The following is a 20,007-nucleotide window of genomic DNA, read 5'->3' on the forward strand; positions in this document are numbered from 1 at the left end:
GCCTTGTCCCACCATATGATACTGATGATACTCTTAGAGGCCAATATACATATGTGTGGGTTGTGTGTATATGTGTTCGGTTGTGCTTATATGACTTTTATGTTGGGACATTCCCATTCTTAGTGGCAGCCTTGTTGGCTTTCGTAAGTACATATTTTGGGATGTTATATGTAGTGAAAGACTTTTTGGCTCGTGTATTTTAATATTTTAATTTTATTGTGATTTCCAGGAGACAGGTTACCCTGATACATGTATGTAATACTTGAGATGACGTCCTATTTTCACAAAGCCTTCATATTGTGTTTGATTTCAGTTTGATGACTTCTAACAGATATGTATATGAGTGCCCAGCTTGGACACTAGCCACGGCCTACGAGGTTTGGTTGTGATAGTTTCAAAGGGTAAGAATTGAGGATGAGGATCAAGTTCTGAAGGTATAGGACCAGACCAGACCAAACAAGAGAGGAAGATCATCTTTCAGAGGAATAGGAAGAGGAAGAGGAAAAACATCTTTCAACAAAGCCACTATTGAATGTTACAAATGTCACAACTTAGGACATTTTTAATATGAATATCCAAAGTGGAATAAAGAGGCAAATTATGCAGAGCTAGAGGAAGATGATATGTTGTTAATGGCATATATAGAATTATGTGAAGCAAAAATAGGGGATGTGTGGTTCATAGACTCTGTTGCTCAAACCATATGCGTGGGAATCAAGGAATGTTTACAAGCTTGGATACAACCTTTTCACACACTGTCAAGCTAGGAAATGATTCCAGAATGAAGGTTATTGGAAAGAGAGTGGTTAAATTATTTCTACAAAGAATTAGCTATGTCATTGGATATGTGTATTATGTACCGGAACTCAAGAATAACCTGTTGAGTGTGGGGGAAGCTCAAGAAAAAGGATTGTCAGTGTTGTTTAAGGATGGACTGTGCAGTGTTTGTCATCCACAAAGAGGAAAAATGGCAGATTCCATTATGAGTACAAACAGAATGTTCCTTTTGCTAACTGAACTACTTGTTATAACAAAAGAAGAAAGGTGTCTCCAACTTAGCAATACAAAGCAGTCACTTGACCAGTCAAAGCTTTGGCATTATCTTTATGTCCATCTCAACTACAAAGGTCTGCGCATATTGTAATCCAAGAATATGGTAGTTAGACTGCCACAAATTGCTACTTTGAGTGACACTTGCGAAACATGTATGAAGGAAAAGCAGCATTGGGCTCTAATTCCCAAAAGGAGTAAATGGAGAGCAACTGAGAGATTGCTGCTAGTTCATGCAGATCTTTGCGATCCCATCACACTAGCTTCAAACAGCTAAAAGAGGTACTTATTGTGTTTCATAGATGATTTTTTAGAAAAAAATGGATTTATTTTCTATCAAAAAAGTCAGAAACATTCTATCACTTTAAGTGTTTCAAAATACTTGTGGAAAAAGAAGTTGCAATGTGGATTAAATACTTGAGAAAAGATAGAGGAGGAGAATTTATTTCTACAGAGTTTAATGATTTCTATATATAACACGGGATAAACAGACAATTGACCACAACATACACTCCACAACAAAATGGAGTAGCAGAATGTAAGAATCGTACTGTGATGAACCTGGTGAGAGCTATGTTGTCAGAAAAGAAAGTACCCATGATTTTTTGGCCAGATACAGCTCAATGGACAATCCATGTCTTGAATCGTTCACCTACCTTAACTGTAAAGGATATGACTCCAAAAGAAGCATGGAGCAGAGAGAATCCATCAATTGAATATTTTTGAGTATTTAGATGTGTGGGACATGTCCACATTCCAGATGCTAGGAGAACAAAGCTTGAAGATAAAAGTGTAAGTTGTGTACTACTTGGAGTCATTAATGAATCCAAAGGATATAGAATATTTGATCCAGTTACAAAAAAAAGATTATTGTAGTCGAGATGTGATCTTTGAAGAAGATCGTGCATGGGATTGGGGTATCAACTATGGAAAGGAACAGTGATGGAATTAGAATGGGGAGACAACATTGAAATAAATATACATGAAGAAGAAGTGGGAGAAGACATAGATGGAGTTGAGAAAGATTCACTAGCAGATGCAGATGATTCGACCTCATGGGAGGGCAGACATCGATGTCCTCCTATGTGGTTAGGAGATTATACTTCTGGTGAAGGTTTGTCAGAAGAAGATGAAGAAAACATGGTAAATATAGAACTTATGATGACATCATACCCTACCATCTTTGAGGAAGCTGTCAAGAGTTCGAAATTGAGGTTGGCTATGGATGAATAAATTAAGTCCACCAAAAAAAAATTAGACTTGGCACTTGTTCGAATTAGCCACTGATGCTAAGAAAATAGGGTGAAATGGATTTATAAAACCAAACTAAATGAACTTGGAGAAATTGACATATACAAAGCAAGACTGGTGGTAAAGGTCTACTCTCAATAACATGGAATTGATGATATAGAAGTATATGTACCTGTGGCAAGGATGGATACCATAAGGATTATTATAGCTTTTACAGCTCAACGAGGATTAAAACTCTATCAATTAGATTTCAAGTCTACGTTCTTACATGGGGAACTGAAAGAAGATATTTTTATAGAACAACCAAAAGGTTAAGAGAAGAAAGGAGTAAGTAGATGGTATACAAGTTGGACAAGGCTTTTTACAGACTAAAACAAGCACCTAGAGCTTGATTTAGTCGAATAGAGTCCTACTTCACCAAGGAGGGTTTCAGAAGCAGTCCCAGTGAGCAGACTCTCTTTGTCAAAATGAAGGAAGGTAAAATTCTCATTGTGAGCCTTTATGTTGATAACTATTTATTCACTAGTGATGATGAAGAAATGTTGTGCGAATTTAAGAGTTCTATGAAAAAGGAGTTTGACATGACAAACTTAGGTATGGTAAGATTCTTTCTTGGAATTGAGGTGCTACAAAGGTCTGATGGTATATTTATATGCCAAAAGAAATATGCAACTGAGGTTTTTAGTAGGTTTGGTATGAGGTATTGCAATTCTGTTTGTAATCCAATTGTTCCAGGGCAAAACCTTGATAGAGATGTAGATGGCATCAAGATGGATGCAACTCAGTTTAAGTAGATGGTGGGGATTCTAATGTATCTACAGCCACTCGGCTTGATCTCATGTTCGTTGTAAGAATCATTAGTCAATTTATGGCAAGTTCTACGAAATTACATGTTGAAGCAACAAAGAGGGTCTTAAGGTATTTAAAAGGGACTGTGAACTATCATGTATTTTACGAAAGGGGAGGAACTAGTGATTTGTTGGGATTTACCAATAGTGATTATGCTGGTGATATGGAGGATAACAAGACTACTTCAGGCTATGTATTCATGATGTGTGGAAGTGCAGTGACTTGGTCATCTAGAAAGCAACCCATTGTCACTTTGTCAGCCATGGAAGCTTTTGTTGCAGCTGCGGCATGTGCCTGCCAAGCTATTTGGATGAGAAGGGTACTGAAAGAAATCAGTCATATTCAAGTAGAAGGTACCATGTTACTGTGTGATAATGCTTCAACTATAAAGTTGTCCAAAAATCCAGTTTTACATGGTCGTTCCAAGCATATAAGAGTAAGATGTAACAACCCCTAAAATGTTGTATGTCGAGATTTCAATTCTCGATTAAAATAATACAGCCTCTGTATTTTGGTCATAACTTTTCATAGGTTGGTTCAAATTAGGTGATTCAAATTTCTGGGTAATAACAACATCCTTACCTACAACTTTCATGAAGAACATAACTTCAAATTCGGAGTATAAGTAGGTCAAGTAAATTAATCTTTGCAAGATATAGTGTTGTGACGGAATTGAGTATTGATAGAAGAAAATTCATATCTCACTGTAGGTTGCTCCAAATTGGTTGATTCTTGAACGATATGAAACTACACTTCCATATCTACAATTCTTATGAAGAAACCAAATCCTAATAAGGAATTTATCTTATTCAAACGCAGCTTCGAAAACGAGTATTCTGTTAAAAAGAACTCATCTTACCTACCATGGAAACATCTAGATGCATTTGACATCATGCATGACATAAATTGTCCTCCATTTAACATCATCCATGACATCAATATATTCCATTAAATTTTCAGATTTTTCTTTATAATTATTTTATTTATTGTTAGGTCCCTCTTTCCCATCTATAAATACCCACCTTATTTCCTCATTTTATTCATCAAGCTTTCTTAAGCATTTCTTCTCTCTATATACTTCTTCTCAAATATAGTTTTAGTTTTAGTAGTATAAAAATACTACTCCGGTTATTCTTATACTCCGGGTAGTACACAAAATGCTCCGGCGAGAAGAAAAGGCTAGGGGTCCAAGAGTGTTCAAATTCGGAGTAAACCTTCGGATTTAAGGTATGTAAGGCTTTCATAGCATTGGATTGAGTTCGTCCATGCGCCCAATATTTAAATTCATTATAATTGAGTTATAGTTTAGTTTTATCCAAATCTTGAATTCTAAATGAAATAATTCTTCTTCTATTGAGTTTGATATATTATGCATTAATATTATTATTATTCTTATCTCTCATATTATTGGAATTATTGTTCATGACTACTTTCCCATGAATCCTAATTGATTTAATGTTCATGAATATTTTTACACATGTTTTGAGTAAAGATGTTGGCTTTTTATTATTTTTATTGATAAAAAGAGAGTTATATGAATTAATACTATATATGTATTTTATTGAGTTTTGAAACAGCAAAAGAGTTGAATTTGAATGAATTTGAGAAAATGATATTTTGAGCAAGATGTTTTGATGAGATGTAAATGATGTTTTTGGAAGTATAATGATTGATGAACATGAAATGAGATGAGTTTGATGATTTAAATTAAAGTCCAATGAGACTAGATGATGAGTTTAATATGAGCACATATTTTGGGAGTAGTATTGAGCACCGAGTTGGGTAAGAGTTTAATTGACTCAAACCCCAGAACTACGTAGCCAGCGTAGGATGGAGGCTATGCCTCTTAAGTCCCAAAAAGAGGACTTTGATGAATGGATCCAAGATGGTGATGTCCTTTACCCTGGCAAGGTATTGGATGGATGTGGCAACGACATCGCTTCGTTGTATCATTGCTAGCTCATAAGTGATGGTTGTCGGTTAGAGAAACTCCCAACTGAGTAAGCATTGCTTATTACTATTATTTTTATTATTATATTTTAAACTTGCATTACATATTCATGTTGAGATGATGTTGAGTTCTGAGCTGAGTTTTCTTGAGAGGAGTTTCTTGATATCTGTCCTTACCTTCCTACCATTTTACATACTCGTACATTCCACATACTGACGTCATTTGACCTGCATCGTTTTATGATGCAGATACAGGTGTTAGAGATCCTCAACAGGCGCATCGTGGAAGATCATTTCTTTTCAGCTATTTGGTGAGTCCTTCTTGTATTCGAAGGAACTCCTTATCCTTTTATTATTGTTGAGTGTGATGTTTCTTTTGAGGTAGCCATGGATATGTCATTGGCACCATCTAAGAGTATTAGAGGCTTCATAGACAGAGTCTGATGATGTAATCGGAGTAGTTCTCCTTAGAAACTACTTCTTATAAGAATTATCTATTTTTCCTTTGATTATGACAAGCCCACATTAGTATTCTTAAGTCTTCCGCTGATGAATAAATAAGAAATGAGACCAAGTGGTTCTCTCGGAAGCCAGAAATGGTTTCTGAGTGCCTGCCACGCCTAGGGTACCCTCTCGGGGCGTGACAAACTTGGTATTAGAGCCCAGAGTTCAAGAGTCCTAGGGTGTCTATGAAGTCGTGTCTAGTAGAGTCTTGTTTATGGGTGTGTCGTGCACCACACTTATAATCAGGAAGCTATAGGACATTAGGAATTATTTCACTTCTTTCATAATTTGAGTTCGTGCGATAGAGTTTAACTCTATAAAATCTTTCTTTCTAATTCGTGCGCTTACACGTTTCAGACATGCCTCCTAAATGTTCAGCTAGTAAGAGGAATGCTGCCAGCACTGAGGTTCCACAGTCAGTGATGCCTCCACGGAGAACTAGGGGCCGACCTGCAAGGTCTACTGATATACCCCAAGTACCTACTATTCAGACCACTCCTACTTCTGAGGAAGATTTTCGAGGAGCGATTGCTATGCTCACCCAGTTGGTGGCTGCTCGAAATAGTAGCCAAAGTTCACCAACTCCTAGCTCTAGTTATCAAGAGCCGTCTGCTGCCACGAGGATCAGAGATTTTCTGAGAATGAATCCGCCGGTCTTCACGGGTTCTAACGTTGATGAAGACCCCCAAAATTTCATTGATGAGATGTGGAAGATACTAAAAGCGATGCATGCTACAGAGATCGAGGGGGTTGAGTTGGTGTCTTATTAACTCAAGGATGTGGCAAATGTCTGGTATAACCAGTGGGAAGAAAGTAGAGGTGAGGATGCAGAGCCTGCTCTTTGGGATGAGTTTGAAAGAGCATTTCTTGATAACTTCTTTCCCCAAGAGCTACGTGAAGCAAAAATTGAGGAGTTTGTGAACCTCAAGCAAGAGAATATGACTGTGAAAGAGTATAGTTTGAAGTTTATTCAATTGTCCAAATATGCCCCAGAAATGATTCCTCATATGAGGTCTAACATGAGGAAGTTTGTCTCTGGCCTAGGCAAACATGTAAAGAAAGAATGTAAGGCAATGCTACTGATTTCTGACATGGATTTTTCTAGATTGATGGTGTATGCTCAGCAGGTTGAGGATGACAAGAAAAAGGACCGAGAAGAACACCTAAGCAAGAAGGCTAAGTCTGCTGGGCATGAGAATGAGCAGAAGCAAGGGAAGGGTAACAAGTCTTTCTTTTAGAAAAGGTCTTCCAATTATGCACCTTCCCCAACAAATGCTTTTACACCTAATACCAGGTATGATCAGAGATCGCTAAGTCACCAAAACTTTCGATCTCAAGGTTCTCAGTCCCAATTAAGTATGGCTCAAGGTTCTAGAGGAAAACCACCATGTGCTAGATGTGGGAGGCTCCATTTGGGAGAGTGTCGTGTGGGCACCAATGCTTGCTACGGATGTGGAAAGATAGGTCACTTCCAGAATGAGTGTCCTTCAAAAAGGCAGGGAGATGGAAGTAGTAGAGCTCAGTTTTCTTCTGCAGCTCCATAGAATAGAGGTAATCATAGAGGTTCAGCTTCAAGTGCAGGTGGGGGAACCAACCGTCTGTATGCTATGGGTAGTCGCCAAGACCAAGAGAATGCACCCGATGTTGTTACTGGTATGCTCCGAGTCCTTTCTTTTGATGTGTATGCATTACTTGATCCGGGTGTTGTGACTCCTTACTTGGCTAGTAAATTTGAGATCCTTCCTGAGTGTCTTCTTGAGCCTTTCAGTGTGTCTACTCCTGTTGGTGATTCTATCTTAGCTGAGAGGGTCTATAGAAATTGTACTGTGTCAATCTATCATAGGGATACCATGGCTGACTTAGTTGAGTTGGACATGGTTGATTTTGATGTGATTCTTGGTATGGACTGGCTTTATTCTTGTTATGCTTCGGTTGATTGTAGGACCCGAATTGACAAGTTTCAATTTCCAAACGAGCCTATCTTAGAGTGGAAGGGGAATTCTGTAGTGCCTAGGGGTAAATTTATTTCCTACCTTAAGGCCAGAAAATTAATCTCTAAGGGATGTATATATCATATAGTCCGAGTCAAAAATATTAATGATCAGGCTCCATCTCTTGAGTCAGTTCCCATTGTGAATGAGTTTCCTGAAGTCTTTCCTGAGGATCTACCCGGAATCCCTCGTGATAGAGAGATAGACTTTGGTATTGATGTCCTTCCTGATACACAACCTATCTCCATTCCTCCTTATAGGATGGCTCCTGCTGAGTTGAAAGAGTTGAAAGAACAACTGAAAGACCTCTTAGATAAAGGGTTTATTAGGCCAAGTGTCTCACCTTGGGGCGCTCCTGTCCTATTCGTGCGAAAGAAAGATGGGTCCCTTAGAATGTGCATTGATTACCGACAACTAAACAAGGTCACCATTAAAAACAAGTACCCTCTCCCCAGAATAGATGATTTATTTGACCAACTTCAGGGTGCCACATGTTTCTCTAAGATAGACCTCAGATCAGGCTATCACCAGTTGAAAGTGAGAGAATGTGACATCCCGAAGACGGCTTTTCGAACTCTCTATGGTCATTTTGAGTTTCTTGTTATGTCCTTTGGATTGACAAATGCTCCAGCAGCTTTTATGGACCTCATGAACCGAGTATTCAAGCCATACCTAGATACGTTTGTAATTGTCTTCATCGATGATATTTTGGTCTACTCTAGAAGTAAGAGTGAGCATGCTAATCACCTTAGGATTGTCCTTCAAACTCTTAAGGAGAAGGAGTTGTATGCTAAGTTTTCAAAGTGTGAGTTTTGGCTTGAGTCTGTAGCATTCCTAGGTTATATTATATCTGGGGATGGAATCCAAGTTGATACTCAAAAGATTGAGGCAGTTAAGAACTGGCCCCGACCCACCTCTCCAACCGATATAAGGAGTTTCTTAGGTTTGGCTGGTTACTACAGGAGGTTTGTTGAGGGATTTTCATCCATATCCTCACCATTGACTAAGCTGACTCAGAAGAAGGCTAAGTTTCAATGGTCTGATGATTGTGAGAAAAGTTTTCAAGAGTTGAAAGCTAGATTGACTACTGCTCCAGTACTATCCCTACCCGAAGGAACAGATGGTTTTGTAATCTATTGTGATGCTTCAAGAGTTGGGTTGGGATGTGTATTGATGCAGAAAGGTAAGGTCATTGCCTATGCCTCCAGGCAGCTTAAGACTCATGAGAGGAACTACCCCACTCATGACCTTGAGTTGACAGCTGTGGTATTTGCTCTTAAGATTTGGCGTCACTATCTTTATGGTGTACATGTGGATGTGTTCACAGACCATAAGAGCTTACAGTATGTATTCAGCCAGAAGGAGCTGAATTTGAGGCAAAGGAGATGGCTAGAGTTGCTCAAGGATTATGACATGAGCATTCTCTACCACCCAGGTAAAGCAAATATAGTTGCTAATGCTCTTAGCAGGTTATCTATGGGGAGTACAACTCATGTGGAAGAGGAAAAGAAGGAGTTGGCAAAGGAAGTGCATAGACTTGCGCGTTTGAGAGTTCAACTTATTGACTCTAGTGAGGGTGGTACAATAGTACGAAATGGAGCCGAATCATCTCTAGTTGCAGAGGTGAAAGAAAAGCAAGATCAGGATCCCATTCTTCTTCAACTGAAGGATGAGGTTCACAAGCAGAAGGTAATGGCTTTTACCAAAGGGGGAGATGGAGTGTTGAGATATCAAGAAAGATTATGTGTTCCAAGTGTTGATGGTATTAGGGAGAGAATCATGAAAGAAGCCCATAATTCTAAGTATTCCATCCATCCAGGTTCAACAAAGATGTATCATGACTTGAGAGAAGTATACTGGTGGAGTGGAATGAAGAGAGATATAGCAGAGTTTGTGTCCAAGTGCCCTAATTGCCAACAAGTTAAAGTTGACCACCAAAGGCCTTGTGGAGTGGCTCAGAATATAGAGATCCCGGAATGGAAGTGGGAAATGATCAATATGGACTTCATTACCGGTTTACCACGAACCCGCAAACAACATGACTCTATTTGGGTGATTGTGGATAGGATGACCAAATCGGCCCATTTCTTGCCGGTTAAGACTACGAACACTGAAGAGGATTATGTCAAACTGTATCTTAGAGAGATTGTTAGACTGCATGGAGTTCCTTTGTCTATCATCTCCGATAGGGGAGCTCAATTTACTGCTCAGTTTTGGAAGTCATTTCAGAAGGGCTTGGGTTCAAGAGTGAACCTTAGTACTGCTTTTCATCCGCAAACGGATGGCCAGGCAGAGCGTACGATACAGACTTTGGAGGATATGTTAAGAGCCTGTGTCATTGACTTCAAAGGTAATTGGGATGATCATTTTACCTTTTATTGAGTTTGCATACAATAATAGTTTCCATTTGAGTATTCAAATGGCTCCTTATGAAGCTCTGTATGGGAGGAGATGTAGATCACCAATTGGTTGGTTTGAAGTTGGTGAAGCTGAGTTGATTGGACCATACTTGGTTCACCAAGCTATGGAGAAGGTGAAAACCATACAAGAGAGGTTGAGGACTGCTCAAAGTCGCCAGAAATCCTACACTGATGTTAGAAGAAGAGATTTGGAGTTCGAAGTGTACGATTGGGTATACTTGAAAGTTTCACCCATGAAGGGTGTGATGAGATTTGGAAAGAAAGGGAAGCTTAGTCCCCGCTACATTGGTCCTTATCATATTATGAGGAGGGTAGGTAACGTAGCCTATGAATTGGAGTTGCCTCCAGAATTAGCTGTTATTCATCCCGTGTTTCACATTTCTATGCTTAAGAAGTGTTTGGGAGATCCTTCACTTGTTTTCCCAGCTGAGAGCATTGGGGTGAAAGAGAGTTTGAGTTATGAAGAGATTCCAGTTCAAATTCTTGATCGTCAGGTTCGCAAATTAAGAACTAAGGAAGTGACATCTGTCAAAGTCCTATGGCGAAATCAATTTGTTGAAGAGGCTACATGGGAAGCTGAAGAAGATATGAAGGCTAACTATCCTCATCTATTTATGCCTTCTGATGACGATATTCAAGGTAATATTCCTTACTTCTACCTTTGAGTCGATGTTTATTCTTGAGTTTGAGTCATTGACAATTTGAGTATCGGAGTTGATGTATTGATGATATTCATTCTTTATGTCTCCTATTTTCATCTTCATTCGAGGACGAATGATCCCAAGGGGGAGATATTGTAACAACCCCTAAAATGTTGTATGTCGAGATTTCAATTCTCGACGAAAATAATACAGCCTCTGTATTTTGGGCATAACTTTTCATAGGTTGGTTCAAATTAGGTGATTCAAATTTCTGGGTAATCACAACATCCTACCTACAACTTTCATGAAGAACATAACTTCAAATTCGGAGTATAAGTAGGTCAAATAAATTAATCTTTGCAAGATATAGTGTTGTGACGGAATTGAGTGTTGATAGAAGAAAATTCATATCTCACTGTAGGTTGCTCCAAATTGGTTGATTCTTGAACGATATGAAACTACACTTCCATATCTACAATTCTTATGAAGAAACCAAATCCTAATAAGGAATTTATCTTATTCAAACGCAGCTTCGAAAACGAGTATTCTGTTAAAAAGAACTCATCTTACCTACCATGGAAACATCTAGATGCATTTGACATCATGCATGACATAAATTGTCCTCCATTTAACATCATCCATGACATCAATATATTCCATTAAATTTTCAGATTTTTCTTTATAATTATTTTATTTATTGTTAGGTCCCTCTTTCCCATCTATAAATACCCACCTTATTTCCTCATTTTATTCATCAAGCTTTCTTAAGCATTTCTTCTCTCTATATACTTCTTCTCAAATATAGTTTTAGTTTTAGTAGTATAAAAATACTACTCCGGTTATTCTTATACTCCGGGTAGTACACAAAACGCTCCGGCGAGAAGAAAAGGCTAGGGGTCCAAGAGTGTTCAAATTCGGAGTAAACCTTCGGATTTAAGGTATGTAAGGCTTTCATAGCATTGGATTGAGTTCGTCCATGCGCCCAATATTTAAATTCATTATAATTGAGTTATAGTTTAGTTTTATCCAAATCTTGAATTCTAAATGAAATAATTCTTCTTCTATTGAGTTTGATATATTATGCATTAATATTATTATTATTCTTATCTCTCATATTATTGGAATTATTGTTCATGGCTACTTTCCCATGAATCCTAATTGATTTAATGTTCATGAATATTTTTACACATGTTTTGAGTAAAGATGTTGGCTTTTTATTATTTTTATTGATAAAAAGAGAGTTATATGAATTAATACTATATATGTATTTTATTGAGTTTTGAAACAACAAAAGAGTTGAATTTGAATGAATTTGAGAAAATGATATTTTGAGCAAGATGTTTTGATGAGATGTAAATGATGTTTTTGGAAGTATAATGATTGATGAACATGAAATGAGATGAGTTTGATGATTTAAATTAAAGTCCAATGAGACTAGATGATGAGTTTAATATGAGCACATATTTTGGGAGTAGTATTGAGCACCGAGTTGGGTAAGAGTTTAATTGACTCAAACCCCAGAACTACGTAGCCAGCGTAGGATGGAGGCTATGCCTCTTAAGTCCCAAAAAGAGGACTTTGATGAATGGATCCAAGATGGTGATGTCCTTTACCCTGGCAAGGTATTGGATGGATGTGGCAACGACATCGCTTCGTTGTATCATTGCTAGCTCATAAGTGATGGTTGTCGGTTAGAGAAACTCCCAACTGAGTAAGCATTGCTTATTACTATTATTTTTATTATTATATTTTAAACTTGCATTACATATTCATGTTGAGATGATGTTGAGTTCTGAGCTGAGTTTTCTTGAGAGGAGTTTCTTGATATCTGTCCTTACCTTCCTACCATTTTACATACTCGTACATTCCACATACTGACGTCATTCGACCTGCATCGTTTTATGATGCAGATACAGGTGTTAGAGATCCTCAACAGGCGCATCGTGGAAGATCATTTCTTTTCAGCTATTTGGTGAGTCCTTCTTGTATTCGAAGGAACTCCTTATCCTTTTATTATTGTTGAGTGTGATGTTTCTTTTGAGGTAGCCATGGATATGTCATTGGCACCATCTAAGAGTATTAGAGGCTTCATAGACAGAGTCTGATGATGTAATCGGAGTAGTTCTCCTTAGAAACTACTTCTTATAAGAATTATCTATTTTTCCTTTGATTATGACAAGCCCACATTAGTATTCTTAAGTCTTCCGCTGATGAATAAATAAGAAATGAGACCAAGTGGTTCTCTCGGAAGCCAGAAATGGTTTCTGAGTGCCTGCCACGCCTAGGGTACTCTCTCGGGGCGTGACATAAGATTTCATTTTCTTAGAGATCTTGCTAAAGATGGGATTGTTGAATTATTATTCGGTGGCACTAGAGACCAATTTACAGACCTGATGACTAAACCTCTCAAGTTGAAAGCTTTTCAGAGATTTCGTGAGAAACTGGGCATGTGTGTTGTTCCAGATTTGAACTATTTTTTTCTTGTCAAAAGAAATTAGTTCAAGGGAGGGTTTGTGGGAAGTAGTTGCTTGAATTTAGGACTGCTAGAATAAAGACCTATTCTATTGGGTTGTTAGAGTAATATGCTATTTTTATTAACCACTAGTTACGTGAACTGATTTTTCTCATTAGTTTTAGTTGTACGGCTTTATAAAGCCAAGAGTTGTTTTTCAATAAACTAATCAAACTAAAAACCAATTGTTTGTGTTCCTGTTTCTTTAATACTTTACATGTTGTTGATGTAAAAACAAATGTCTACATATATAATTTAGGTGATATTATGATCAAGGCAATTCTAATCAATACATTTAGGCATTATCTAGGCTTGATTGATGTGTGTGTGTGTATATATATAATACTCAATAGATCAATTTTGAGGGTTGACGATAAGTAGAGAAATGTCTTCATACTGATAAAACGACCTCAAACCAAGGAGAAAACTTGTTGTTTGTGTCTTGATTTTTTTGAATATGTCACATTATTTCGTAGATTTCGTAACAAACTCTCATTGATTTTGCTTTGATGATGTAGGCATGATCGAACGTATGTTGATGTTGTTTTGTCTTCACCATTTATTCGGTGTGTGATTGACTGTATGCCTATAACATGTATTTCTATAAATATATTTAGGTAGTAATGTAGGCGCGCACACACCTTGAATTAATAAATGGTGTGTTTTGACATTTAGATGGTTTGGACAAGTGAAGAGGAGATGCATAGACGTAGGAGGTGCGAGAGGTTGATTATAGAATGTACGAGGAGAGATAGAGGTAGACCGAAGAAGTATTCGGGAGAGGTGATAAGATAGGATATGATGTAGCTTTAGGTTATCGAGGACATGACCTTAGATAGGAGGGTGTACGTTGATGATATGTATTAAGGTAGAAAGTTAGTAGATAGTACAGTATTGTGTTTCTTAGGGTACCTAGTGTTTGCCATGGTACTAATTGGATTATTACAATTCTTGTTTTTTTTAAATTTTTTTTAATCATTGTTTATTTTTTTTTAATAATCTATCATAGTATGTTATCTATTGTGTTTTGATTATCACATTATTTTATTATTATTTTTGGTTCCTTTCTGGTAGACTTTGCACTATTTTCTTGTTACTTGTTATATTCTTTTCACTGTCTCCTTCTTTTTTGTACCTGTATTTGTTGCACTTGAGTCGAGGGTCTTTCAAAAATAACCTCTCTACCTTAATGAGATATTAGAAAGGTCTCCATACATTATACCCTTCCCACACCTCATTTGTGGGATTTCACTGATATGCTGTTGTCGTCATTTTTTGACACTACTTTATAACCATTTTCTTTTATATATATATAATGTTTCCTTAAAATATGTGTATGACGAGTGAGAATGCACTACTTCTATAAAATACTAAGGCTTTGTTTGGAAAGTCGTCAGATAATTAGAATTGGTGTAATTAATTACGCAACTTAGTAATTATTAACAAGTGTATTGTTTCGTTGAACAAGCGCAATCATAAGGTTATAAATTTTAAAAATAAAAGTTAATTATCTAAAATTAAGAATTTATATTAGACAAATAAGGGCCTTTATGAATGACATTAAACTAAATATTTAAGATATATATTGACTTTTAAAAATATTAATTAATAAACATATGCGCGTAGCTAATATTATAAATAATAATTGATTTATATTTTTCAAATTATTATATTTTAATTAAGTTAATCATAAAAACTAAAAGTACAAGATTTCTATGAACATCATGAAATGTGTGTTTGACAAAAAAAATAATATTATAAATATAATGTCATAAAATTATTACAATATTTGACAAAAAGATAATCTATCAAGTCTAACTAAAAATTAAATGACTTGCAATGTGAAATATCAAATCAATACTACTAAAATAAATGAAACTAAAAATATAACATAATTTCAAAATTCAAAATAGAAATTTTAACATAATATTCTTCTGTCAAATTTCAACATAACGTACATAAATATGATCTTTTAATAAAAAGAAAAACGTAAGTCTATAATATTATTCAACAATGAATTCTACTTTAATTTGAAAATTAGAACACTATCAAAATTATGCTAATAAAAAATATGGAATAGATAAAAAAATAGATAATATAAAAAATTCCATAGGATCACATGAAGTAAAGGTTAAGGATTAGAAGGAAATGAAATATAGAAAATAAAAAATAAAAAAAATATATTTTAAGAAAATATTAGAATGAAAAATAAAAAATAAATTAAAACAAAATAAATAAAAACAGAAATAAAAGAAAGAAATTAAAAAATAACCAATTTGTAATTACATCATGTAATTACCAACAATTCATAGCTCCCATGAAAATTGGAGAGTGTAATTACCCCTACCAATACATCTAATTACCTATTGACCAAGTAATTAAATGACCAACCAAATATTGTAATTACACCAATTACACCAAATCCAATTAATAGGGTGACTTTCCAAACAGGCCTTAAGTAAAAATTGATTGTAGACAAGGTAGAACAATATCATCAGTCTTTATTTTATGAAAATATACGATAGTTGTAGGACAATTTGGATAACCGAAGCCTATAAATTAAACTGACTAATTAAGTAAAATGTAGAACAATATCATTAGTCTCCAAAGTTTCAAACATCATGATCATTTGTTTCCAAACATCTTCCTATATAAAAGGTATTGATTTCTTGAGCCAATTTATCCCATGTCCATGGATGAACCTTGCATCTTCTTCTGTGTAAACGTGAGTCTCATTCTTCAGCCTGAAATAGTAAAATAAACACAAGATTTATTTTTTGGCCTGAATGTTGAATATGTCAGGTGGAAAGTTGAAATTAATTGCCAAAAAGGAAAAGACACACTTTTTTAAAAAATGAACTAAAAAAAGAAGAAGAGTAAGACAAACAAATTGAAATAAGAGAGTATATTAGAGAGATAATTAATTACGTTAAGGCAACAGTCTTATTCAAGACGGTGGAAGCTATGAATGAAGAACCATTCAGATATAAAAGCTCCCCTTCAATTCTTTCTGCAATCTTCTTGTCTAGTTTTCCAGCATCAAGACAGAATGGTTGGTCAGAGGCCTGAAATAATATGACATATAGTTAGTGTCAATCTCTGTATAAATTGAATCATACACAAAATTTAAGCGTTCCGACCATAACCCAGCCCCATGTATCAGCAAAAGAAGGTACATGAGCTGTGTATGCATGCACATCTGCATTAAAACATTAACAACAAATTATATATACAATTGAGAATTTGTAAAACTCAGTTTTATTTGTAAAAACGTAACACTTACATTTGAACACTTGCTTGATTGTGTTGTAAATTGACGAAAATACCTCCTTGTGAGTGAAAATCCCTGCCGGACCAGCCTGCACGATTCATTCACCAATATTTTTCCATCATTTTTCATAGTTATACTAATAATTAATAATTATTAGAGATGGATCCGAGGATTAACGTAACCTGAGTAACAAAGACACCATTGTCATTGAGCTTAGGCTTGAGTATATTTTCATAGAATGATTTTGTATAGAGTTGGTAACAAGGTCCTCCTTCTACTGGATCAGCCAAATCCCCAACTATCACATCAAATTTCTCTTCCCTTTTCTCCAGTTCAGCTCTTTAATTATAATTCGTGCCCAAAACATTAATTACAATCATCAAATAAGTAACTACAATAATTAGCCAGAAATTAATTAAATAACTAATCACTTACTTTGCATCGTCGATGACTAAATCAAGCTTCTTGTTTTGAAAAGCCTCAAAGTTCGCTGTCAGATGCTTTCGGCAGAAATCCACAACCTCCTGCAAGCAATGTACTGTTATTTCTCCTATATTAAGGTTAGTAAATTAGAAATTATAAAGATAAAAATAAAAAAATAGTATCCGAGTTCACAGAATTCACTGTGTGTCCTTAAGAAATTTAATCCCCTCACTATACCCGAGGTTATGGATTATTTCCTCCCAAGATAAACGGATAAATTATTAAAGAAATAGTTGTACCTCAAACTTCAATAATTTCAGCGAACTCAAAAGTCAACAACAAAATCACACAAAAACTCAACTTTGTTTGTAAGAAAATATATGCAGAAGAAGGAGAAATTCAATGTTTAAAAATGAGAGGAAAATCCTCTATTTATAAACAACAAAGGGTAGTGTGAACAAGTGCTTATTGTGGCTTATCAGAAAAGTTACAACCCTTCACAAAAGTCACAACCTTTCAGAAAAGTCGCAACTCTCTAAAAAAGTCACAATTTTTTTTTGAAAAGTCACAACCTTTCGTAATGGTCACAACACTTTAAAAGGTCACAACCTTTCGAAAAGTTACAACCTTTCGGAACGGTCACAATCCTTTGAAAAGGGCACAACCTTTCGTAAATGTCACAATCTTTCATTTTCCATTCACACCTTTAAAACCAACATGTGCAATTTTTCAAATTTCTATGTCAGAATTCACCATCAAAATTAAACTGTTTGACTCTCGAAATTCACGGTCAAAATTAAACTGATTGTCGCTCATGTATACCTGATCAATGTCACACATTACCACTTTCTCCACAGATTTGTGTCTGAGAGCTTCCCTTGCAGCAGACCCTTCACCACCTCCCATTATGAACACGCTTTTGGGGCTATATATGCAAATTAAAAGTATGCAATTAACAATAACTAATTAAACATATTAATTAATCACGCTTGTTTAATTAATGAATATATATATATCAAATGAGACTTACTTAGGTTGACATAAGAGAGGTGGATGAATTAAGCATTCATGATATATGAATTCATCCCTTTCTGCACTCTGCATTTTCCCATCTATAATCAATACCTGCCACCATACATTCACCTTTTATCAATAAATAATAAGACACAACAAAAAAAGATTTAATTTTGATGCATTGGTATATCAACCTTCCCAAAATGTTTGCTGTCCAAGAGGGCAATATCTTGGTACTCACTTTTTCCAATGTGCAGCACACTAAGGGAAACAAGAAAGAAATAAAAGTTAGTATCCAATGCCACTTCATTAGCCAAACCTAAAGTGATTTTAAATGATGTTATTCCTGCATCCAAAGTATAAACAAAAACAAAATAACAATTGATTATTAAAGTTCTGACCCCATATATAAAAAAGTTTTCTTACATTAAATCCCCTCATAAGTTAATTATTTGAGATCCTATAATTGTCTAAATCCAGAGTTCGATTTCACCAAAAATATTTTTTTAAATTATTTTCAACAAATCTTACTTGAGTCTAGTCTCTATGAGAAATAATTTTTCTACCCTTATAAGGTAGGATTGCATATACTTCACTCTCCTCGAATTCCACTTGTGAAATTTCACTACGCATGTTGTTGTTGTATTTTTTTTTTAGACTAACCCGACTTCCCGAGGTAGATTCTTTCATCACAAAAAATCAAAAAAACGTTGACTAAGAATATATATATATATATATAACAAAATTGAATTTAATTCACCGCTCAAAGTTTAAAATTTTACCAGTTATAAAATGACGCTTGAATTTTAAATAAACTTTTTTAAACTCTAGAGTTGACCGTTAGTCAAAAGGGCATAAATGAGCCCAAAAAATTATAACAAAGGGGTAACTTAAGAAATAAATGGATGAAACGTATATTTAGATCTTTTGTGATAGTCATAAGCCATTTCTGGCCCTTTTTAAATTAATAAAAGAGAGTGGTTGAATAATGACCCGTTATTGACCGAACCTACATGTTTGATCCAAACAAATTTTAGAATTATGACTGGTTCAATAATCAATTGACCATCTTTTAATTTGTTCATTTATAACCTTTATGTCTATTCGAAGATCCATGTAATAACTAATCAGACGACATGATTATTTGAGACATAAAATAAATAAATTAGAGACTTTTACACCTGACATCTCAATTATTTTAATGAAAGAAAGGGAAATGACTCTTATTAATATGTACATATATATACCTCTTTAAAGCAAAAGACCATTTCAGATCATCATCAATCTCTTCTTCAAACCAAGTACCATCAACCATAGGAAGAGCTTTCTCCATGGTCATGGGCTTGGGTTCATTCAAGAAGTCAACAATTTCATTTTCCATGATTGAATTTAATAGAAATGTTTGAATTTAGTTAGAATGTTCTCAAGGTGACCACCTTTTATAGAAACAGCAGCAGACAAGTGATCATCTTTTTAAAATAAAAAAGAATTAGATATACATAATCCATGTTTATTAATTATGGTACCTTTTTGAAAAAGGCAAGTTAATATAAGAATGTATATAGTCACAACTGAAGGTAAATGAAAAAGGACCTGGCATGTAGATGTAATCTAAGGAAAGTAGGTTAATGCCACAAAATGTATTGACTTTGACCTGTACAACTAGGATTGCGAGCATCTCACACTTTGGAATATAAATTAGGCACAATACAAATATATACAATAACCTAATTAATTTACAATAAATATAGTCATATTTTATTTACATAAAAAATAGTCAAAATTATAGGAAATATACAATAACTATACAATATACCTTGCCAAAAATCATAGAAAGTATACACTGACTATACAATATAGATTACTTATGGGCTATACACTAAATATACATTATGATACATTTTATTCATGAAGTATACACCGAATATACATGAATATACACCAAATGACTATTTTTTATAATTAAAATGACCGAATGACCATCTACAGTAATTATCCGTATAAGTTATGGCATTGTACCAAGTTTAAAGACATTTACAAAATACTACTTCACTTGTTCTAAAATGCTTTTCATGTTTCATTTTTTAAAATGCTTGTCATGTTTCATTTTTATAAAAGTTAATTTATATTA

General features: G+C 35.1%; 2 protein-coding genes across 2 annotated transcripts; one reads left to right on the forward strand and one right to left on the reverse strand.

Annotated features, from left to right (window-relative positions):
• Positions 1-3,169: 3,169 nt before the first annotated feature.
• LOC129899816 (secreted RxLR effector protein 161-like) lies at positions 3,170-3,607 on the forward strand. Its single transcript, XM_055974827.1, has one exon. The coding sequence runs from the start codon at positions 3,170-3,172 to the stop codon at positions 3,605-3,607; it is 438 nt and encodes a 145-aa protein (XP_055830802.1).
• Positions 3,608-15,815: 12,208 nt separating this feature from the next.
• On the reverse strand, positions 15,816-19,257 carry LOC129899817 (thermospermine synthase ACAULIS5-like). Its single transcript, XM_055974828.1, has 10 exons — positions 19,124-19,257; positions 18,071-18,137; positions 17,893-17,987; positions 17,685-17,787; positions 16,875-16,963; positions 16,622-16,778; positions 16,452-16,527; positions 16,309-16,367; positions 16,097-16,233; positions 15,816-15,912 (listed from the first exon to the last, which is right to left on the reverse strand). Exons 1-10 carry the CDS (start codon positions 19,255-19,257, stop codon positions 15,816-15,818), a joined length of 1,014 nt encoding a protein of 337 aa, XP_055830803.1.
• Between the last annotated feature and the right edge of the window lie 750 nt (positions 19,258-20,007).

This window comes from Solanum dulcamara, chromosome 8 (assembly GCF_947179165.1).
Source record: "Solanum dulcamara chromosome 8, daSolDulc1.2, whole genome shotgun sequence".
In the NCBI taxonomy this organism is placed as follows: domain Eukaryota; kingdom Viridiplantae; phylum Streptophyta; class Magnoliopsida; order Solanales; family Solanaceae; genus Solanum; species Solanum dulcamara.

Bases quoted from the DNA above. Each gene is read 5' to 3' on its own strand.
- LOC129899817 (XM_055974828.1), bottom strand. From the start codon at position 19,257: ATGGAAAATGAAATTGTTGACTTCTTGAATGAACCCAAGCCCATGACC. The intron at 16,779-16,874 runs GTAAGTGATTAG...TTATAATTAAAG, and splicing joins TTAGTCATCGACGATGCAAA to AGCTGAACTGGAGAAAAGGG. The intron at 16,368-16,451 runs GTAAGTGTTACG...GTTTTAATGCAG, and splicing joins AATCAAGCAAGTGTTCAAAT to ATGTGCATGCATACACAGCT.
- LOC129899816 (XM_055974827.1), top strand. From the start codon at position 3,170: ATGGCAAGTTCTACGAAATTACATGTTGAAGCAACAAAGAGGGTCTTA.